Consider the following 24,549-nt stretch of genomic DNA (forward strand, 5'->3'; position numbering starts at 1 on the left):
GCGGACATTTGTATTGATTCAAATTTAGTTTGCAATTATATGTGACCCAATGCGTGCCTAGCACCAGGCCCGGCCCAAGGGGTAGGCCACCTAGGCCACTGCCTTGGGCCTCCAATTTTTCCAACTTTTATATTAGTAATACTTAATTTTGATATTAATAATAAAATATTAATAATAAAATATTAGTACATTTTTTAATGGCGATCATTGAAAAATTGAAAACTTGCCTACGCTTGTGAGGCTGTGTAGCTTAAGTTTTAGAAAGAAAGATATTGCACTATTGCAGTGAATTCTTTTGAATGGCCATCATTCAATTTAAAGAGATAATCAACAAAAATAGCACTACATATAAGAATGGATTTAACACTACATATAGTTTTGATTGTAAAAATATTTAAGCTTAATTGTTTTACCATTAACTGCCAAAAATTCATATGATTAATAATAATATCAATAATAATAATAGTTAATATTAAAATTAATAAAATTTATTTAAGATCAACATTATCTTAATAAAAGATGGAATGGATTATTTTCCTATCGATTGAAAAAATATATTAAGTAAAATGAATGAGAAGAATTTAATAAAAAAAATTGAGTTTTTAGTCTAACTTTCTAATGAGTTGAATTTCAATATTAAAATAGAATATGTGATATATCGTCGATTTGAAGTTGCGTCACTACAAACTACAACGTTTAAAGAGAAAATAATTTTGAAACTTAAAAATCTAATCAATAAAATTTAATTATTTTTATATTAAATTTCGTTTTAAAATTCGCCTCAGACCTCGTTTTGTATTGGGCCGGCCCTGCCTAGCACAAGAAAACACTCAACTCAACCATCCATATATGTTTGCATCATATTACACAACTTGATTGTTATAGAAAAAACGATACTCATATAGAGGTGATTTTGATTACTTTTATAATAATGTAAATAGCAATGTCACAACAACCAAAATATTTACCAGTCTTCATCTAAATCTTACAACAAGACTATAAAAAAAAAAATATATATTTGCAAATAACAAATTTATCGACAACTTCAATCAAATTTGATGGAATATATTTGAGAACATTTTAGGCATGAGGATGAAAAAAATTTAAACTTTACTAATTATGAGATTTTATTTATTTTTATCATTTTTAATTATATATTCATGTACTTAAGATTACTTTTAATTATTGTTATTGTTATAAAATTGAGTTTAATTTAAACTTTACAAACGGTGTTTTTTTACTGCAGTCAATCCAAATCTCTCTTAACACCCACTATTAGAGAAGGCGTAAGTTAGCTGATAAGTATTATTATTAAGGGGAAAATGGAATATGATTAATGTAAAAAATATTCACCAGTAATCACCACAAGAGCATATCCCACTCCTGAAATGATGGAATCGATTTGCATCTCTCACAACAATCTCTCTCTCAAAAACCTTTGATATATACTTGATTGCATTATGGCAATCTCCACACACTCTAAGGTTTTTAATTATCCTCAATGTGGTTGATGGTGGAGTTTTCATGAGCCCATAAGCTATTGCTAGCTTTTCACCATGATAATATAAAGCACTCTCTTTATCTTCTTCTTCTATATCAACAAGTGTAAACTCTGTATCAGGGACATATCCTTCTTCTTTGATCCTCTCCATAACATACTCCACCTTATTATATATCAAATCAGTTTCTTCATGTGATCTATCCCCAGCAACAAATAAATGCACCTTGTTTTTTATATCTACCCAACTAAACCCTGGATCCTTCTTTACTTTTACTCTTTTCATCATATTCCTAGCACTCACTGCATTTTCCCATTGGTCAGCAGCCGCATAAATATTCGATAAGAGAACATAAGCCGCTGCATCAGATGGCTCCAAGGTAAAAAGCTTTTCTGCGAAGCGTTTTCCAGTCTCTTTGTCTCCCTGAACCCTACAAGCATTAAGCAATGTTCTATACATTGTTGCAGAACCTTCAAAAGGCATTGACGATACCACCTTCTCGGCTTCTTGTATGCGCCCCGCACGACTAAGGGCATCAACGAGACAAGAATAGTGTTCAATCTCAGGCTCAATTCCATAGTTTTTCTGCATAGAATAAAAAGTTTCATAGGCATCAGATATCAAGCCGGAATGACTACAGGCAGAAAGGACCCCAATGAAAGTAACTCTATCTGGCGTTACACCCCTAGATCTCATTTCATTGAAAAAGTTGAGAGCTTCGTTGGCATTTCCATGCTGAGATAATCCTACTATTATGGCATTCCACAAGGCAACACTCTTAGTATTCATTCTTCTAAATAAACCATATGCATCTTCTATATTCCCACACTTGGCATACATGTCAACAAGTGAGGTCATCACAAAAGGATCCATAGCACAGTTCAACTTCATAACATTTGCATGAATCTGCCTCCCTTGTTCTAGTGCTGTTAAAAGAGAGCAAGCCTTCACAAGGGTAGCAAAGGTATACTCGTCTGGTTGCGTCCCAGCAAGTCTCATCTGATGGTATGTAAAAAGAGCATACTCTTCCTGCCCATTTTCCACACACCCTGAAATCATAGTGGTCCAAGCAACATCATCTGGCGAAGGAATCTCACTGAATATTTTACGTGCACTTTCCATATCTCCACATTTTAGATACATGTCTAGAATACCACTGATTACAAACAAATCTAAATCAAATCTCATTTTTATAACAACAGCATGAATTTGCTTCCCTTGTTGAAGCCCCACCAAGCACCCAGAAGCTTTAGCCGCATTCGCCAGAGTAATCTGATCAGCTTTCTCTCCACATGCATGCATTAGACCAAATAGCCTCAAGGCTTCATGATAGTTATCACTCACTATATACCCATGCATCATAGCATTCCAAGATGCTAAATCAAATCCATCTCGGTTATGAAAAAGAAGCTCAGCCTCCTCCATCTTTCCACTCCTAGAATAGACATCAATTAGAGCTGTTGAAACAAATGAATCTAAGACAACCCCAGTTTTTAAAGCACAAGTATGAACCTGTCTACCAAGACAGTAGCTTTCTTCAAGAGAGGAGCAAGCCCTCAAAACACTCGCAATGGTGAATTGATCCGGCAACAGTCCACTCCGTAATAAATCAACGAACAACCTTAAGGAATACTCCTCTAAACCACTCAAAGCACAACCAGATATGACAGTGTTCCATGATATTAAATCCACTTCTTTCATCTGACCAAACATACTTATTGCATAGTAAACAGAACCAGCCTTAACATACATATTAATAACACTATTCGCAACAGAGACAAATTGATCCCATCGCAACCTCATAACAGCACCGTGAATCTGCTTTCCCAGTTCAAGATGGTTCAAACTGGCAACCACAGAGAGGATCACAAGAAAAGTCAAACTATCACATGGTACACTCAATTTGATCATATCTCTAAAGCAATCAATAGCTTCCCACGCTTCACCTGCTTGGAGACACAAAGACAAAGTCTTGTTCCAAACAACAACATCAGAATCATCATCACACATATTCAACTTAGTTGCATAAGCTCGAACCTGCTCCAACTCCCTTTCAAAAACAGTTTTTTTACCAAACCCCATGAGAATAGTATGAACACTGATGCAATCCGGACGCAGTCCACTTCTGTGAAACGCAGAGAAAAGAACCAACGCTTCATCTCCAATACCCATTTCAATATAAGCCTTCATCATCACATTCCATAACACCACATCCCTAACAGGCATCCTATCAAACAAAACACGCGCCTCTCTAATCCTTCCAAACTTAGCATATATATTAACCAAAGCACCAGCGACAAAAACATCCCATTGCAACCCAATCTTAACAGCATAACCATGAAGAGTCTCAGAAGCGGGGTGAGAACCATGGAGGAGGCATAACTTGAAGAGAGGTGACAGAGTATGACGAGTGGTGAGCACAACGGATTGACGGAGAAGACGGAAAAGATGAAAGGCTTCATGAGCTCTGTCTCCCTCGGGAAGCTCTCCGGTATGAGCATACGCGGCCAGAACAGCGTTCCAAGTGACGAGGTCTCTGTCAGGCGTTATGTCGAACAGTTTACGTGCGGAAGAAAGAGAGGAGCACTTGGCGTACATGGTGATGAGGTTGTTGGTTAGATAACGGTCGGGGGTTTGGCCGGAAGTTAAAATGCGGGCGTGAGTGCGTTGTCCGAGGAGTAAATCGGATTGGGCGATGGCGTGGCGGAGGATGGAAAACCATTGAGGAGGAAGAGAGGGAGGGTGTGAATGGGAATGGGAATGGGAGTGAAGGCGTTGGGTGAGTGGTTTCTTGAGAGTGGAAGTGGGTCGCAAACGGTGGTGCAAATGCATTATCAACTTTGTGATTCATTCTCTGAAGTCTGAACAATGGTTGTTAGTTGTTACCGTTACCGTTTGAAATTGGAGGGACATCACACAGTGCTGTATTATGGGATTGTCAACCAATTTCCCAGTTATAAAAATAACTTATAGAAGCTAGTCATAAACTGCAAATAAACTATCTTTTTAATATAATTCAGTTCTTTTGTAAAAAAAATATATAATTCAGTTCTTTTGTAAAAAAAATATATAATTCAGTTCTTTATATCTATTCCAGTTAGCGTTAACCAATAGGATACGAAAATTTAACATGCCACCCCCTTTTATTATATATGTCACCCTCCATATTTTTTTATTTTAAAATTACTCTAAAAAAATTAGTGGGGGATGAAACATGATATTTCTGGACACCCCTTAAATTTTCGGTATATATTTTTTTTTAAAAAAAAATTGTACTATCGAAAATTTTTTGGTAGTACAATATTTTTTTTTTGAAAAAAACATACTAGTAATTTTTTCACAATTTTCGATAAAAATTTACGGAAATTTTTTAAAATCAACTATTTTTTTGAAATTTCGGATAAAAATACATTTTTTTTAAAATTAGTGACTTTAGACAAGAGTATAGTGGTAAAAGCATACCTCGTTTGGGTTAAAGAATTCGTCAATCCTTATGTATATTTGTTCATCAGAATTAAACATGACAATGGAGCACTAACCAAAGTTTGTGTTGTACTTCACACGGAAAGCCATATTTTTCTTCAAAAGAACATCAAAGTAAGTATGATATATTTGTGGGTGATCTTCACCAGCCTAAATAACAAATTAAAAAATGTTATAGGTCTGCATTTAGCATGATAAAATAAGGCATCAAAAGAGAAGTCAAACTTCTTTCATTATAGCCCTCAATTTGACAGCAGTCATTCCAACTATTGGAATACAATATTTATCCCAAAACATGAAGGTACAAACATGGTCGTTGTGTTGAACATCAATTTCAAGTTTGTATCTACAAAAAGAATAGAGAGAATATCAATGAATATCACAGGCAGTCAGGAGCTGCATATATTTTTTCATCAAACAATCAGAAAATGATGGTTTAAGGCTTACTTTGTGACTTTGATGTTATTGGGTCCACCACAGTCGCAGTGAAATGGTTGATCTGGATCTTTTAGTGACATGTTGCATCCTGAACAACAATTATAGTACCATCCAGATTATGCAGTCTTAAACCTCATAGTAGTGTGGTTATGCAGAAACAGTTCTTGTTATGTACATTGGAAGACGTTAACCATAGATATAAGTATATAACATGAATGGTATTGAATTCATAAATCCAAGGAATTATTAAAGAAACCTGATGTTGTCCCTTAATTTCAGAGATAGTCTCGAATTCTCCGGAGTTGGATCAAAACTTACTATATTCAGATGTTTGCGACAAACTTTGAGAAATCTGCGGGCATGGTTGATAAGAGCCCAACATGAAATATTGTAACTGTTATGATATCTATACATATATAGAACACTGCATGATTTGATATGTATAATAAAAGAATGTTACTTAGTTCTGTAATCATTAACTTCTGGATGACCATAGTTGATGAGTAGTTTATTTCCATTCTATGCATTTGACAAAGTTGGTTTGCTTGTAGCGGTAAGAAAGTGCAAAAGATTAATTACCAATGTATGCACCACTTAAGTTAAAAAAATATGTTTTACCAATACATGAACCTGAAGTTAGAAAACATTAGAAAACACAGGGGCTTATCTGCACTTGATTTGCACCAACCATGGGTTAGCACAATAATGGCAGGAGTGCCATTTGAATTTGATTTGAAAAAGTCAAATAATTTTGAAGCAAAAGAATCCTAGAGAGTTGCTTCGATGACATTACCGTGATAGTCACTTAGTGCAATATTAAGAGAATATAGCACCCTATAAATAGAAAGTTAATTTTTATACTCATACTAAATATAAAATTTTAAAAACATACTATGTTACAAAAATATTAAGGAGAAAATTTCTCTATCCATCGCAAAAAGTTATATTTTACACTAAAGGTAATTTTATCCAATCTTTTGAGTTGGCAGATATATGTTCACCCAATATTAATTTTATATTTTATTTTTCTAATTATTGAGAATCAAGTATGAGGGAAAAATATCTCGATGATTAAAAATTGAAAGATGAACACTTTATAACTGAGATAATTCATATGTCTATAACTTTAAGATTTTAGGTGAATATATAGTATATCTCATGTGTAAAATATTTTTTAGTGTTGATTCTAAATTGACATTAATTACATAAAAAATAATTAAAAAAACAAAATAAAATTTTGCTTCTTTCTAAGTTTGCTTAAGCTTTGTACCAAAGTTTTTGTGACCATAGAAGCCTACTAGCTCATAAACAAAAACAGTACTATTATTTCGTGAAATGCACGTTTTCCATAATGTAACCGTAATTATCTTGACAGTTGTCAATGTTAAATAGTCAATGGACCACTCCTACTTTAAGCCGCAACTCCATAATAGAAAACAAACCTGCCGTCTTACCCATCACAGTAAAACCCCTTCCCCACAAATCCCACAACGCCACGTATCTTCCCATATTCCATCAACGCCACAATCAACGTGGCGTAATATAGGACTCACCGTATCACTTCAACCAAAGCGCTAATTAATCATTACCAAATGTTGCATTTTCCACACGAGCTTATCTTTTCTAATTTCCTAAATAAATAAATAAAAACACAACATATTATATGCACACACATTACTACTCTTATATATAAGACCATTGCAGCATGTGTGAAATTAGAATTCAAAATCAAAATAAAAAATAGTACTGTATTCCAGAAAGCCAATTAGGGCTCTGAAATGCACCATACCTTATTTAGTGCTCTGTTATTCGGCGGCGATATTGAGTGGGAAAAGGAGCGATAATTGCACCATCATTATTTTCACAATCTTCCAAATTCAATAAGGTAATAACTCATACTACATTAATTTCTCTAAAATCATCCGTTACTCACGTTTCAAATTTTCAAAATTTGAAACTGTATTAATAATCGTCATTAATTTAATCAATAAATAAATATAAAGTAATCTTTGTTGTTTTTTGTTTTGTTTCTCAGGTTTCTGAATTGTGATGGCTTCGATTGAAACCGTCAAGTGTTACTGTTGCGGCTTAACGGAGGAGTGTACAAAGCCGTACATTGATCGTGTTAGTGAGTGTTACCATGGCCGTTGGATTTGCGGTTTATGCGTAGAGGCTGTGAAAGAAGAAACGATGAAATCGCAGAAAGATATTAGCACTGATGAAGCGGTTAAGCGGCACATGAATTTCAGAGCTTTAACTTCGAGTCCTCCTGAAAAATCTGATATCGATTTGATTCTTGCTGTGAAACATCTTATCTTTAGGTCGTTGGATTCGCCGAGGAAAGAAGGTTTGAGTTTTGGTAGATCGCGGAGGTGTTTTTCTACAGTGAATGGAGTGAATGGAGGAACAACACAGGGAGTGAAAGAGGGAGAGACAAGTTAGGGTTAAGGTTCAATTGTTGTAATCATGGTGTGTGTGTTTTCTAGTGTTGTTTGTGATAATTTAGTTCTAGGTTAATTGGGTTTGTTTCTATTTGATTGTTTATTGACTTCAATCTAACAGATGTTACTTCATTTTGTTTCGTTACTGGTAAATTGGTACTGGTACTTAGTTTTGTTATTGAATTATTTGGTTTCTTTCGCATTTGGTATGTTTTAAAGTTTGTTAATTTGATTTGCACAATTGCGAGTGTTCGTAACTTGTTAAGTTTACATCGATTCATGCTCTTTCCACGGCATCAATCTCATTTTTCTACATGTTTTCGCCAAATAAAGTTTGCGTTGTAATTGCAACGCGGAATGCAAATGCATTCAAGGTTAATTTGTAAATTTAGTCTTTCAACAAATACAATTTTAATATATCATGTATAGGTACAAGTACAACTATGGTATGAGTACTGTTTGATTAATACTATATTTTGAAAATTAAATCGAATTGCAAATTTGGTTGGATGCATTCCCAATCCAAATGAAGTATTAAAAGACAAATTTTAATGCAAGGTTTTGTGGGTTTGGGTCTGTCTATCATCCTTAATAAAGGATCATATTAGTTAGAGATGTTGGAGCATGTTAAAATTTTAATTTGAAGAAGAATTTGGAAAAAAAAAAATTGAAGCCCTACATTATTAAAAAATTATGTGTGTGTCAATCTAGAAAATTTTATGTTCCACATAGCTTAACTTATCAAATTTAGTTTTTAACATTATATTAAAAATGAAATACATAAAAAATTATTTATGAGTTTTTGAGTTTTTCTTTTCTCATTTTTTATTTATTTTGTGTTTTCAAGTTGTTGAAGTGTCAAATTTTTCTCTTTTTCGTTCTACTCATTAAATCTTTTGGATATTTCTTGAATTTTATTTAGAGAATTATTTAAATTTTTCATTTGAAATCAAACGGCCATTATTAAATTCTTTGAGAAAAATTATTGGAATGTCTCATCATTCGATAAATTTTTAGAGTGGTCAAACGACCATTATTAAAATCTCCGAAACTAAGAAATTACTTAGAATTAGGGGTGGCAAAACGGGCCCGGCCCGCGGGGAAAGCCCGTTTTACCCGCACTTTTTCGCGGGGCGGAGCAAAGTTTTAGGTCCGCTCTCTTTAATGTGCCCGCCCCGCCCCGTTTTTTTGTGGGCTTTTACGGGCATTTGTTTTTTCATAAAATTTTACTATTTTTAGGCCTAAAAAGCCGAAATGCCCGCGGGCTTTCCCCGCCCCGCCCTCATTTTTTTGCAGGGCAAGGTTTTAGACCCGCACTCTTAAAAAAGCCCGCCCCGCCCCGTTTTTTCGCGGGCTTTTGTGGGGCGGGCCTAAACGGGGCGGGCATGCCCGTTTGCCACCCCTACTTAGAATGGTCAAACGACCATAATTTAAGTGTGTTTTTCACAATGATTGTTTACCGTGTAGTAGTAATTATACAATTAAGAATTAAATTGTTTTATCCAGAGGCGACCTAATACATGTCTCGATCTGGTAATTTTTTTTTGTGACATATTTTTAAAATTGTAAAACAACAAGTCTAAGACATTTCAAACTAACATTGCTACCGAAGAAATTATTGGTACTTCTGCTAAAGTCTTTGACAAACCATCCAAGTTTGAGGGAAGTCAAAACGTAGGCAACAAAAAAGGATTTTTTTTAACCATAAAAAAGGTTGACAATATTTTTATTCATGATATTCATGTTGTTCCTTTAGGATTAAACGAACAAACTAATGGTAAGAAATTTATGGATTTAGATGGAACTGTCAATTTTGGTGAATCTAAATCTATTGCACATATTAAAGAAAAAAACTTACAACTAAGGAAAGAAATCATCTTATGAAAAAAGAATGATTATCTCTGCAAACAATTATACTCTGAATAGACTCGTAGATTATCTCTATAATTAATATTGTAGTTGTGATACTGTAAAACAAGTTTGGAATGTAGCCACGATACTTGTATGGAGGAGCGGAGATAACCTGCAATGTTAGCACTCCAACGCCTAAGTTTTGTGAAGTTATAGAGATGTAATTAAGAATAAGAGTGAGATAATACTTATAAATGATGCATGGTAAGACTTATTTCTGGCCGACGGTTAAAACAACTTTCGTCTAACCCGGTGTGCAAAAGGGAAGTTTATTTGATCAAGTTTAACTATAAATGATATGAAATTCTGGTATGACAGACTCAGGATGTCACTCACGATGTCAAGACATTTGATCTGTTATTCATGTGGATGGAAGTCAGGAATTTCAATCTTGGATACATTTGTACCGCCACTAAACAAAAACATCAGTTTGTTGTCACAAACCTTGTACTGCGAAGAATTCACCACAAGCTCACCGTTATACAACATATAAGTGTTATACTCACTGAGTTTGGCTTGCCACTCCTTGAATTCTCTACTGCATATCATGACTTGTATTTGTTCTCGCTACATAATACAACAAAGAAGATAATGAGGGGGTTGTTAATTGAAAATAAATAATCTTACCAATGAATGGGATGTAATAATGACCTTTGCATCTTATATAACCAACTCACGATGTTGTTGGCTGTTGCGTTTTGTAAATATACAGAGGTCGACAATGCGAATGGACATCTTCCATATTTTGATCTTGTGTTTCAAGTCACCGATAAATATGGGAGGCCTTTACATTCTTCATTGCAAAACATGAACAACATAAAGTATGAAATGAGCAACAATCATGGAAGCATAACTTGAACATAGTTAAAGTTAGAAGCTCAAACAGAGAAGGATCCACATTGGTACCAAAACATTGAAACTTTTTAACATAGGTGAAAGTTAGAAGCAGAACTTGAACATACTTAGTAGAACATTAGACATAAAGGTATACAAATAAAACATGGTAGTATGAAACATTCAGAGGGTACATACACTTCAATAGAAAACATGAACAAAGTATCATAAAACATGAACAAAGTATCAGAGAACAAAGTATCAAAAAACATAAACAAAGTGTAGCAGTGAAAATTTGAGACTGAAGCCATTGGATTGACTCATCTCGTATTTTAGTGAAAATCGCCCCCGCGTTTTATTGTTTCCAAAGGAAATGGGAAAACGAGCGAAATAAAACCCAAAGAAGTTTTTAAAACAAAACTAATAAAACAAACAAAGACCTTAGGTTCGGAGCTTGGTTATGCATGAGGAAGGTATTAGCACCCCTCACATATGTAGCACTATACAAGAACCTCTTTGAAAATATATTATTTTTATTGTTATTATAAACGGCTTTTGTTTTGTGAAATAGAGTGGGATGGTGGGAAAATACGTTTTATTAAAAGTGTGTTCGGCTAGATATCGCATCTTGTGCCTACAGACCCCTTAAGTGCAATAGAGAATTCAGAGAATTTGTAGTTCATCTTAAAAGGAAAATAAAAAGAGCCAAGTGACACAATTCTTTTTGGGTGTTGAGATTTAACAACACTCAATGGGTTTTTAAAATGTTAAGCTTTAATAATACTTAACAAGTTTTAAAAGGGTGCCAAGCTCTAACAATACAAGGCAAAGATGATTTTTAAAGAGTGGTGGTTGAGCTTTAACAATACAAAACCATGAGTTGATTTTAAAAGAGGTTGAGCTTTAACAATACAAAACTAGGTTTAAAAAACAAGGAGAAAGTGCTAAGCTTTAGCAATACAAAACACTAAATAAAAGAGGAGGAAAAGAGAGTGAGTATCTTGACAATTTTAGTCAATACTATCCCATTCCTTTGGATTTAAGCAACGATGATGAATCAAACATCTCAAGCAAGCATTAAGGGTGAGTATCTCAAGTGGTGTGTGATACATGTCATGTGTATCATGGATACAATTAAAGGTGAGTTAAGATATCAATGTATATGAACAACTCAAGTATAAAAGTTTGATGAATAAAAGGGCTGACATACCTCAAGATCATATCATGTATGTATGAGTATGATGTGATGATGGATGAATATCTCATGCATGCGGGGTTAGTTCAACAACGATATATACAAAAATGGAAGCATAGCCAAAGTATATGGTACAATGATGTAAATCAACAAGCATATATACAAGTGGATAAACAAGGAGAGATCATGGCAATCAAGTTAATATTAACATGGTATTTGCATTAAAATCAAAAGATCAAAGGTTCTTGAATTTGGGTTTTGGTTATATATACTAACCTAACCTCTTAATAAAGTTGTATAAAACCTAGATGAACAACTAAAGGGTCGTGTTGCGAGCTTCATAAAAAGCTAGAGTTAGTCCTAGAAGAATCACACAAATTTGTTCAAGATGTTTGGTGAAGAAATCATTTTGAGAACATTTGATTTAAAGGTCTTTTAAAGGCATAAAAAGTACTACTTTTAATTTAATTAAAAGACGATGAAATAAATAATATTTTTGGGATTTTAAAATTTATTCACAAAATATATCACATAAATAAAGAGTGTACAAAAAATCAAGTGAAAATGAATTGATTTGTTATATTAAACAAAAATTAAAACTTGTGAAATAAATGGATAAAAAACAAGTGATGAAAAAATAGTTTTGGCCTCCATAAGTCTTGAAGTCAGGCCCTTGTCTTCAAGGGTGAAAAGATTTACCACTGGGCCATGTGCCCATGGTGATAGAGTAATGGGTTTAAGAAAATAAATATGAAAACAATCCAGGAATGCATTAAATCAATCAAAAATATCATAAACGTATGGGGCGAGGGGGATTCGAACCCCATACCTTGGGCATGGTAAATGACTAAAGGTGCACTCTCTACCACTAGGGTGACTATACATCTGTTTACTAAAACACAAACCCTTAAGTATATTTTAAAACAAGTTTCAAAGTTCAAAAATGAACTTCATATTCAACCTTTGAACATTCAAATTTTAGAAAACGTGAATCCTTCAATTCTCAACCTAATGCAAAATTGCAAACATGAAACTTGTGTATTTTTTCATCACGAATTCAACCATGTATCATTCATGAATTTATTTAACCTGTAACTATTTAATTTTCCAGAAAACACTAAGAACCCTAGATTTCAAATTCAAATTAAATTACATATACCAATGATAAATGACAACTAATACGAGTTAATGATCCTTACACGATTCTAAACAACATAGAATTGAGCTTTATTCAAAATGGAACATAAATAAAGGAGTTCAAGTTCGGAGAAGCTTACCTCTGTAGGGGAGATCGAGAACTAGATTCAAGCACTTCCAGAAGTGGTTTGATGATGTGGAAAGCTTCCTGGGACCTTCTCGAATTTATCATGGGATAACTACTTTGCTTTGAAACCTCATGGATTTCTCTGGTCAACTCAAGTTGCAAATCCCAAGAGTGAGAATTGTTGAATGTTAGAGGAGGTGTTACAGAAGTGGATTTATGGTTTCGATAGCTTCTATATGATATATGTGAGGTGTGTGGATGGTTAATTTGCAAGGAACTTGCAAAGAGGGAGGAATTCGAAAGTTTCGCTTGAGAGCTTGCAATAATGGAAGTTTTTGTGCAAATTCTAGTGTGTCTTGTTCTAAGGCTTGCATCTCTCTATTTATAGAGGTTGCAAATTGTCCATGTAACTTGCAAAAATCTGTCTTGGTTCAACTTGGAAGCTGGTTTGGTCATTTGGTTTCTACAAGTTCCAAAAGTTATCGATTGCTTCTTGGTGAAGGAAATAGTGAATCAAGGAGATAGACCGTGCTTTGCAGAGATTAGGGATTAATTCTGTTCTTTAGATGAATTAATATCCAAGCAAAATCAGTTCAGCAAACTTTAATCAAGAGTGGTTGAAGAAAGGTTATCTTTATCAAAATGGCTAAGTGACTTTTTACAAATTCATCCATAAGTGGTATAATGCAATGAACAATACCTCAAATCTTTGTGTAATACATTAAGGACTTATGTAATTCTTAGATTATGGGGAGATTTATAGGTAATGTAGGCTGCAGAGAGGTTTGTAGAGGTATGGATTGGTTTTGGACATAGTTTGAACATGAGAAAGACCTTGAAAACAACTTCCATGGTGGTTGGTGCCTTCTTCTTTAATTCGAAACTCCCAGCTCACACATGCTATGAATGAGTTCTTATATCTTTTTGGAAAGCCCTAAGCATCATTTAAAACTTTGGTGTTTGAAGTTTTCTCAAATTCTCAAGGGATCTTGATGGAAATTGGCTTCAAAGTTGCTTACTTTTGAAGAACAAATCTGCCTTCTTGAAATTTTTCTAAGTGTTGGAAAAAATCAGCAACTTCATGGCTTCATAACTTGAAATCCTTTCATTTTTGGAAAAATCTTCAAAACGACAAAGTTGTAGATCCACACTTCCTTTTCAATTTGAAATTTGGAGCCCAAAAATTGGTTGCTTAATGAAGAAGTTTTGACCATTCGAAGTTGAGCATAAAACATGTAATTTCTTCATAAAAAGTCAAAAACCCTAATTTTGACTTTTGATTCCTTGGTTGATTTTCTTGATTTTTCTCTATCAAATGACTTCAATTATCTCATATTCATGATTTTGATCTTCAAAATTCCATGGTTGACCAAATTTCCTAAAAGTCAAAGGTGATCTTGGACAATACAAAACTAGGTTTAAAAGAGGTTGAGCTTTAACAATACAAAACTAGGTTTAAAAAACAAGGAGAAAGTGCTAAGCTTTAGCAATACAAAACACTAAGTAAAAGAGGAGGAAAAGAGAGTGAGTATCTTGACAATTTTAGTCAATACTATCCCATTCCTTTGGATTTAAGCAACGATGATGAATCAAACATCTCAAGCAAGCATTAAGGGTGAGTATCTCAAGTGGTGTGTGATACATGTCATGTGTATCATGGATACAATTAAAGGTGAGTTAAGATATCAATGTATATGAACAACTCAAGTATAAAAGTTTGATGAATAAAAGGGCTGACATACCTCAAGATCATATCATGTATGTATGAGTATGATGTGATGATGGATGAATATCTCATGCATGCGGGGTTAGTTCAACAATGATATATACAAAAATGGAAGCATAGCCAAAGTATATGGTACAATGATGTAAATCAACAAGCATATATACAAGCATAATACTAAAATAAAATAAAATAATTAAAAGAAAATACAAACATTACTTATGTAAATCAAATCAAATATACTATATAATTTCGTGTTATAAAGTGCATCCTCATTTCTCTTTTTTAAAATGTTGTTTGAAATACTATGCACTTACTTTTTTTTTCTTCTTACTAGTAAGATACCCGTGCGACCCGTGCTATCGCACGGGTTCCGTCTGGATTCATATTACATGTTGCAATATCTTATTTGTCAGTTTTAAACATTCACATAATCACAAATATAAACTAATAATATGTAACAACCTTTATGCATTGATGCAAGTAGTACTATTAAATATTTGTAACAACAATATACTTATTTGATCCAATATAAGCACTTAGAACCCGTTTGTGCCTTTATAAAAATAATTGTATCAACATTAGACTTTTTCAGTTAATAAAAATATTTTTAACTTATTCCGTTTATAAAAATAATTAGTAGTTTTTTTTGTTTATAAAAATATTTGTAACTTGTTCCCGTTTATAAAAATAATTGTATCACTAATATACTTTTTCACGATTATAAAAATATTTGTAACTTATTCTCGTTTATAAATATAATTGTATTAATAGTAGAATTTTCTCATTTATAAAATTACTTGTAATTTATTCCCGTTTATAAAAATAATTGTATCAACAATAAAATTTTTTCGTTTATAAAAATATTTGTAACATATGTCCGTTTATAAAAATATTTGTATCAGCAACAGACTTTTTTCCCGTTTATAAAAAAATGTAACTTATTCTCGTTTATTAAATCAATTATATAAATAGTAGACTTTTCTCGTTTATAAAAATATTTATCAATTATATCAACAGTAGAATTTTACTTTTTCCCGTTTATAAAAAAATTTGTAATTTATCAGTGAAAATATATTTATCAATTTTTATTTTACTAATTAAAAAATATTTGTAATTTATTTTTGAAAATATATTTATCAATTTTTATTTTACCAATTAAAATTTAAATCGGTAAACTAATATCTGCTTATTAACACTATGTTAAAAAAAACAATTTTGCAAAACTAAATCATTAGATATGATTTGATAAAAATCAAATAAATAAAAAATACATATTATATTTATAACTAAATTGCAACAAAAAATTAAATATAATGTCTCATCATTCATTCTAATTTAAGTAGATACTAAAGTATATAAACAACATTAAATACTTAAATAATTTTAAAATTTTAGTTACCATATTCTGGTTAATTAACGAAAGTAAATCTTTGGATTCATTAATATATATTATATTTTTTTTTGTTGTATACTAAAATATTTGATCGGGACATATTAAATTAGGATTATATTATTTTAGATTGATCGAAAATAACAATAACAGTTTATAATCGATCAACAACAAACTTTTTCATGTATATTTAAATAACATTATTTATAAAAAAATTGGATCAACAATTCTTTTTTCTCATATTTAAAATAAAGTTTATTATTAAATTATTCAAAAATTTCTCGTATATAAAAATAACGTTTATTATTAAATTATTCGGAAATTTCTCGTATATAAAAGTTTTTCTCGTATATAGAATTTTATGTCTCATATATTTTAATATATAATCAATGACAAATAAGTGTTATTATTACAAATTAAGATAAATTCTAAAAGGAAATGAATTTTCTCCCATTAAAAACATTCATTTTATTCTTTAATACTTAAAAAATTATTTTCACATATTTTCTAACTGATATATCATATTGAATTGAATTAAATAATAGTAAATAGTATAGTTAATATATTTTATATTATTTTAAAAATTCAAAATAGTTATAAAAGCAATGTTTAATTTCGGTTATCTAAAAATTAGTACAGATATTTTTATAATAATTAAAAAAAGTTGGTAATTACTAATTTATTTGGAAATTTTTTTTATTAAAAATAATGAAAAAAATTTCATTAATTTTTAAAAAATATTTATTCTACATAATAAAACGTGTTGTATAAATCATAAACATTCACACAATTTCATTTATAGATTAATCATAAACAAATCTTGACGATTAAAATTGTTTAAAAAAATAATTAAACTACAAATTTTTTTACGTACATTACACAACATAACTTAATTCACTTTGTCAAGTGCTACAAATATTACAACTTCACGTCATTTCCTAAAATAAAAAACCTACCATCCCAAAAAAACAATAGAATTACAGGATAAAAAATTACTATTATTAAGATACTTTACACATTAGCTATTTATCAGCATACTTACTAAATAAAAAATCTTGATTTATGTTAAAAAAATACGAATTATTACAAAAGAGGAAAATAATTTATATCAAGATCTTCTACATTGAATTCATAATAAACATCTATACCCTTGCTATCAAACTTGTTGCAACCACAATTTCGAACCTCCTAAAAGCAGTCAAACAGTATAGATTCATTTCATCAAAATTAATATTTCATCAAAATTAATATTTCATCATTCTAATAAAACCACAAATATATATTTTCACCCTTTAAAGTCAAGTAGTCAACATACACAAACATCATATCCCAATTCTACACGTCACAAAGTATTTATATATTTACATGAAAAAACAAAAAAAAAAAAAAAAAGCAAAAATTCATTAAATATTATTATTTATCTCCTTCATATCAAAACAGGACACTTCACATTCTGTGCATAGTGGTTGCTCACACTTCCCATAAAATCCCTACCATTAATCAATATCCAAAATCGACGAATTAATTTTATAATTCAAATATGTGTATAACTAACTCCAACAAAAAAATAACAATAATTAGTTAACCATAATTTATTAATATACCTTACTTACATTTTGCACGTCGTTACAGATTAACTTGTCTTGCTCTAAAACAAACTCAACAACTTGTTGGCTATACTTCTCCTTCGTTGTCGTAACATCAGATGAGAAAAAGACATCCTGAAATAAAACACAAATATACATATTACACAAATTAATTAATTAATTAATTAAGAGAGTTTACAACGGATTAATCACAATCAACTATACGAATTAATTGCCTGTGCAATCTTCTTCAAACTCCATGTTAGAGCGTAAATGCTCTCATATTCTTCATCAATAGCTACCAAGATTCTTCTTCAGCTTTATGTTATTCCAGCCATCAACACTACTTGGAAATTCTTCTGCAAGGAAATATTCAGTATATATGGGTGATTTTAGATTATTACTGGGCGAATAGTTGAACAATAATATATAATTTATTTTGGAAATTCCGTAAAACCTATTGTTCCAAATTATATATGGAGGGTTTTAGGTTTTCAAAGACGTAAAACCTATTGTTCCAAATTATGGAATGAATCTATGTATTCAACATTAACATTTAATAGGACTATTAATGTTTTGGAATGTGTATATTTGGATAAATAAATAAATAAAATATACAATATCAACAAAAATTAAGAGAGCGACACATCAGCAGTAATAAATGTCAAATCAATAATATTGAGTTATTTTGCTAAAAGTCTTTTCTACCCATAGAATAAGAAAAGTTTTAGTACTTTTATCAGAGGGCTTTAAGTGGAATTTCCAGGTACTTTTGCTTTTATATATTAATATATTAATAATAGATAGATAATAGATTTATACAAGTGTAATATATATAAGCATTATTTTCTGTGTATATTATAAATTCTTTTTTTTCCTTCATATTTTAATTATTTAATTAATATTATAATTAGCTTAATTAATATTCTATCCGTTCTAAAATAATTATCATAGTCGCTCATTTCACACGAATTAAAAAAATGTGATAAATGAAATAAAGATAATAGTATGTTTATCAAACTATTCTTATTTTTTTATTGATGTATTCAAATTATCATAAATGCAAAATGAGTGAAATAAATATTAATTAGAGGATAGAATCGAAATATAAAAATTAAAATTGTATTTAAAACTAAAAAGCGATAATTATTAATTTTATATGCTTATTTTAGATACATAAAAAAATATATAAAATTGTGGTTTTTTGTCTTTGCACCATAAAGTTCTTAATTTTATTATTAAAATAATACAACTCTTATATTTTATCAAACTTATCAAGTCTCTCTCCATTCTCTATTTTTTTCTCTTTCATCACTTTCTCACTTCTTTCTTCCACAAAAAAAACTATTATTGATATATATTTTTTTATATACGAAAAATGGTATTTATGATCGAAATATTTTGTAGTAAAAAATGATATACGGGAAAAATTTATTCAAAAAATATAGTATTTATCTAAATATTTTAATATACGAAAATTTAATATTGATCCAAATATTTTTGTAAATGATACCTAAATAAAAATAATATTTGTATACGGAAAAAATTTATTATTTACGAAAAATGGTATTTATGATCCAAATATTTTTTATTCAAAAATTATATACGGAAAATAATCTACTATTGATCTAAATATTTTTATATACGAAATTTACTATTGATCCAAATATTTTTGTAAATGATACCTAAACAAAAATGAAGTTTGTATACGGAAAAAAATCTATTATTGATCTAAATATTTTTATATACGAAAATTTAATATTGATTCAAATATTTTTGTAAATGATACCCAAACAAAAATAATATTTGTATAAAAAAAATATATTATTTACGAAAAATGGTATTTATGACCCAAATAATTTTTATTCAAAAATAGTATACGGGAAAAAATTTATTATTTATCTAAATATTTTTATATACGAAATTTACTATTGATCCAAATATTTTTGTAAATGATACCTAAACAAAAATGAAGTCTGTATACGAAAAAAATCTATTATTGACTTTAATATTTTTATATACGAGAAATGTTATTTATGATTAAATATTTTTAATCCAAAAATGGTATACGGGAAAAAATCCATTATTGTTCTAAATATTTTATATACAAAATAATCAATTATTTATCTAAATTTTTTTCTTTTTTAATAATTTTATTTAAAATAAATAATGTAACCAAATTCGCGTAACCGAACAGAACCCGTACGTATGCACGGATTTATTACTAATATTAAAAGAAGAAAATTATACATATATTCCGACATGAAAAATAATTGTCCATATAATTACTTCAAAGAGTATATAATTGTACAAAATCCGGTAATTGAGGATTTAAATACATTTAAAATTACTGCTACCAGACGACTTTGTAGTACAAGTACCACAGAGTTCAAGATCGGGGAAGTTCGATATACTCTATGTACTACCTGTTTTTTGTGGTGGACTCAGTCCACCTGCAGTTATAAAAAAAAAGATATACTCTATGTACTACCTGTTTGTTTTATCAGCAAAATTTCGTAATTAACCTTCGAAAAATACCCCACAGCGAGGGCAATTTGGGAATAACAACAGCGTAACTAAGAAGCAACGCAACAAAAAGTACAACAACAAAGAATCAATAGAAGAAAAGAAAGCAACAGAATTTTTTTTTGTGGTTCAATCAAACCCTTCGAAGTTCAAAAAAAAAAAGTGAGCGAAGATGATGCACATGACCTTCTATTGGAGCAAAAAAGTAACTCTCCTCTTCGATTCATGGAAAACCGATTCATGGACGGGTTACATCACGAGTCTACTCGCTTGTCTCATCGTCTCCATCTTCTACCAGTTGCTCGAGAATCGCCGTATTCGCCTCAAGCTCTTGGCCTCCGGGAAGCCGTTTCCGGCGCAGATCGAAGCGCCTCTTCTACGACGGACGTTCGCCGGAAGTGGAGCTAAGTTAGGCGTGAGAGTCGCCGGAGCGGTTCTGTTCGGGTTGAGCTCGGCGATCGGGTATTTCTTGATGTTGGCTGTTATGTCGTTTAACGGCGGCGTGTTTATAGCGATTGTCGTTGGTCTTGCGATTGGTTATTTGTTGTTCAGGAGTGATGGGGAAGATTCTGTTGTGGCTGATAGTTCTTGCGCATGTGCTTGATTTCAGTTTCTTGTTATGATTATTGCTATTTTGCTACTGTTTTAGATCTGGTGTTTTGGATTATGATATGTTATGTATGTTTATGCAGTTGTTGTAATTAACTAATTATATTTTATCAATAAGTTATTGTTATCGCAATTTTTTCACAGCGTTAATTAACTTGTTAGTAAGGATTTATCAAGGAATGCACACCATGTTGAGTTGAGAGTTGGGATTTATCAATGATATTGAGAAATGAAGCAAAAAGAAAAGCAATTGTCGACACTTCTCACTTTTCATACCATAAGTAAGCCATCCCAAAATCAAGAAGCTAAATATATACACCTAAAACCTTTCTATATAAAAAGATTTTCATCTGATTCAACAACTATGAGGAGCTAGTTTATGGCCTTGAATTGGAGGATATAGTGGGGTCATTGGCATGTCGTAGAGACTAGAGAGCCACGAGTAGACAAAGACAAATACAGCAAATAAAATGGGCACCACTAGATAATGACTAGATTAGGCTTAATATAGATCAATAGATGGAGCGGTTAAACGAGAAGGAGAAGCAGGGTGTGGTGGATTGATTTGAGACACCAATGGAGTTTGGAGAGGTGGATTTTCAAAACACATAGGTATTCACAAAGCAGGGGTTGCAGAGCCATGGAGTCTTTGAAGGCTTGAAGCAGGTGTTTGCTAAAGGACATAGGAAAATTGAACTTCATATTGACCACATTGAAGTGTTCACAATTCTCACTACTTCATCAACTAAAATGGAAACTGGTTTTGGACTAGAAAAATGGAGCTTCTATAAAAATGGAGGTTCAAACTCTCACCACTCAACTAAAATGGAAATTGGTCAGGGACTGCTCTAAAAAATTAAATCTTTGCTTGATTACGACTGAGAGGTTCGCATTGGTATTTATTGAGAATCTAATAGGTGTGCAGATATGTTGGCAAAATTGAGATTGAAGCATGGATCATGGTTTCATCTATATGATGTTTATCCTACAAAATTGAGTTCGGATTTTCTCTAAGATTTTAGAGGAGTTCCTCATCCTCATATTATTAGTTATTAGTTAGTTTTTTTTATGCCCCTTTATCTAAAAAAAAACAAAAAATTTGATAAAGCATACAAATAATTATATATTATCAGGATTCATTAAGAGCATATTAGACAAATTATTATCTATTCTAAAATGAATGCTGTTTGAAGTTGGTTGCGCTCATATTAAGAAACAAACAACACTTTTATTGAACTAATTTTGCTACTATTTTGAAAGGAAATTAAAATTAACTAATTATCAAACTTTGTAATTCTATGAATCTTCAATTGTATAGAGTATTATCATCCATCTTATAAGTGTTACACAAATTCTGGATATGCTCACCTTAATCATGTACTTAGTAATTACTTACATTCAGTTTCATGATTAAAAAGAGCCAATTCTTACAAACTAAAATGACAAAAATATCTTATATTCTATGCTGATAAATTGGCATTACCATAGGCAGAACATAATTTTTTTGTGCCTAGGACCAAACCAGACATCATTTGTCATAATCTCATTGGCCACTTTCACTAACAGCCACATAGACAAATGGTCCTATGATCACATCATCAAAGTCTTGTAGTGATTCCAATATCTTTACCACATCACTCATATTAGGCCTTGGAGCAGGGTGATGGCTTAAGCATTTATAAGTCAATGCAGCAACCTTCAAAACTCCTTTAACAGAAAACTGTCTCTCTAATCTTGAGTCTATGATATTAAGAACCTTTCTTTGATCTCTCAAAATAGGTCTTGCCCATTCCACAAGGTGCCTCTCTTTATTTGGTCTGGTTTTGTCCACTACTCTCTTTCCTGTAAGCAGTTCCAACAACACTACTCCATAGCTATACACATCACTCTTTGTAGAAAGATGACCTAAAAATTCGAGACAATAATCGATTAATTTAATGCTTTTGGCTAAGTTTTTGACAAAAAATTAAAATTAAAATAGGTTAAAATACGTCAATCAAACACACTCTCCGTAAATACCTGACATGATATACTCGGGAGCAGCATATCCTTTTGTTCCCATTATACATGTTGTTGTCACATGTGTTTCTTCTCCTTCAGGACCATCTTTAGCTAATCCTAGATCTGATAATTTAGCAGTATAATCCTGAATTTTAAGAGAGTAAAAAAACTCATGATATCATTGTTTAGCATAAGATGCAACATTATGATCGAACAAGAGAATGAACATACCGAATCCAGTAATATATTCGAAGTTTTGAAATCTCTATATATTACAGGCTTATCTACTTCATGAAGAAAAGCTAGTCCCTTAGCCGCACCTAATGCAATTTTCATTCTCGTCGACCATGGTAAGGTAGCCGAATATCCTACATACATCACAAACAACGAAAATAACAAATAAAATCTCAAAACTTCGTTACTATAGTATCGATTAAAATAAATAAAATGTAACGTACTTCTGAATAATTGATTCTCCAAACTTCCTCTCGCCATATATTCATACACCAAAAGCCTCTGCTCTTCCTCGCAACAGTATCCAATTAACTTCACAAGATGTGGATGTCGAAGCTGTCCAAGAAATATAATCTCCGCCTATAAAATAAATAAAAAAATGTTCTTATTCTAATCATGTTTCATCACCTTAATCATGTTCCATTACCTATAACATATATTTCATTCATAGCTCTAGTATTTCACTAACCAGCCATTCTCTGTGACCTTGTGATCCATCCAAGTTCAACCGTTTGACAGCAACAGGTTGAGCTTTCAAACCATGTCTAAGTTTGTCATCAACAAAACCCTTATAAACAGGTCCAAAACCACCTTCACCTAACAAATTACTCCATGAGAAACCATGAGTTGCTTCTCGTAACTCCTCGAGATTGAACATGTAAAGCTTTGAACCAGCTAAAGAAACCGAAAGATCCTCAATAGCTTGAATACTAGAGTTAGAAATACTTATATCAGACAAAGACAGCCTTTGGAATGAACCTTGTTTTTTCGATTCCTCCAAAGAGTATGTTGTCTTGTAACAACCTAAGATCAAAACAATAGACTTCCATGTAATCTTTTTAGAGCTCATCTACAAATAATTGGTTTGTATGTTTAATAAAAAATGCTACAAAATAAATACACCTTAGTGAATTATAAAGACAACAAAATACTAGATGACATAATTGATGATCACACTAATTAAAATAATTAGTACAAGATTAGGAATTCATGGCATGTACATTCTTCTAATCCTAACTACCCTTAGAAAATTACTTATGCAGAGATTCCTTGACTTATGGACCTATTGAATGTATATAATAACACTAAGGTCACATTACATTTGAATGAGTTACACTATATACATACACATGCATGAATATTGATATTTATTTTCTTTTTTTGTCACATTTTTTTAGTATAATATTATTAACTATAGTTTTTTGTCACATCTTCAATTAATTAGAGTTCAAGTAATCTGCCTAACTATTGACTTCAATGTTAACCTACACATTATTTCCCCAACCTCTTAGAAACAAATTAACATGTAACTATATTGCTTAATTACCTTAGTCGTCCACTTAATTTTGTTTAGAGGTTGATGAACATTTTCGGGAAAATGGGAGAATTTGAATTATTTTTGCTAAGTGGTA

At 31.4% G+C, this 24,549-nt stretch overlaps 5 protein-coding genes across 5 annotated transcripts; 2 read left to right on the forward strand and 3 right to left on the reverse strand.

Annotated features, from left to right (window-relative positions):
* Positions 1–1,237: 1,237 nt before the first annotated feature.
* Positions 1,238–4,515, reverse strand: LOC131660713 (pentatricopeptide repeat-containing protein At4g33170-like). Its single transcript, XM_058930010.1, has one exon. It carries the CDS (start codon positions 4,329–4,331, stop codon positions 1,350–1,352), a length of 2,982 nt encoding a protein of 993 aa, XP_058785993.1. The 5' UTR covers positions 4,332–4,515; the 3' UTR covers positions 1,238–1,349.
* Positions 4,516–7,118: 2,603 nt separating this feature from the next.
* Positions 7,119–7,993, forward strand: LOC131655204 (uncharacterized). Its single transcript, XM_058925097.1, has 2 exons — positions 7,119–7,305; positions 7,456–7,993. The coding sequence occupies exon 2, from the start codon at positions 7,470–7,472 to the stop codon at positions 7,860–7,862; it is 393 nt and encodes a 130-aa protein (XP_058781080.1). The 5' UTR covers positions 7,119–7,305; positions 7,456–7,469; the 3' UTR covers positions 7,863–7,993.
* Positions 7,994–17,607: 9,614 nt separating this feature from the next.
* On the reverse strand, positions 17,608–18,323 carry LOC131657738 (uncharacterized). Its single transcript, XM_058927103.1, has 4 exons — positions 18,316–18,323; positions 18,004–18,079; positions 17,820–17,902; positions 17,608–17,671 (listed from the first exon to the last, which is right to left on the reverse strand). The coding sequence occupies exons 1-4, from the start codon at positions 18,321–18,323 to the stop codon at positions 17,608–17,610; spliced, it is 231 nt and encodes a 76-aa protein (XP_058783086.1).
* A 2,053-nt stretch (positions 18,324–20,376) lies between these two features.
* Positions 20,377–21,035, forward strand: LOC131660715 (copper transporter 5.1-like). Its single transcript, XM_058930012.1, has one exon. It carries the CDS (start codon positions 20,466–20,468, stop codon positions 20,895–20,897), a length of 432 nt encoding a protein of 143 aa, XP_058785995.1. The 5' UTR covers positions 20,377–20,465; the 3' UTR covers positions 20,898–21,035.
* A 1,134-nt stretch (positions 21,036–22,169) lies between these two features.
* LOC131660714 (serine/threonine-protein kinase RIPK-like) lies at positions 22,170–24,025 on the reverse strand. Its single transcript, XM_058930011.1, has 5 exons — positions 23,607–24,025; positions 23,362–23,497; positions 23,135–23,271; positions 22,922–23,048; positions 22,170–22,807 (listed from the first exon to the last, which is right to left on the reverse strand). Exons 1-5 carry the CDS (start codon positions 23,985–23,987, stop codon positions 22,446–22,448), a joined length of 1,143 nt encoding a protein of 380 aa, XP_058785994.1. The 5' UTR covers positions 23,988–24,025; the 3' UTR covers positions 22,170–22,445.
* Between the last annotated feature and the right edge of the window lie 524 nt (positions 24,026–24,549).

The sequence above is a fragment of the Vicia villosa genome, linkage group LG3, assembly GCF_029867415.1.
Source record: "Vicia villosa cultivar HV-30 ecotype Madison, WI linkage group LG3, Vvil1.0, whole genome shotgun sequence".
Classification (NCBI taxonomy): Eukaryota; Viridiplantae; Streptophyta; class Magnoliopsida; order Fabales; family Fabaceae; genus Vicia; species Vicia villosa.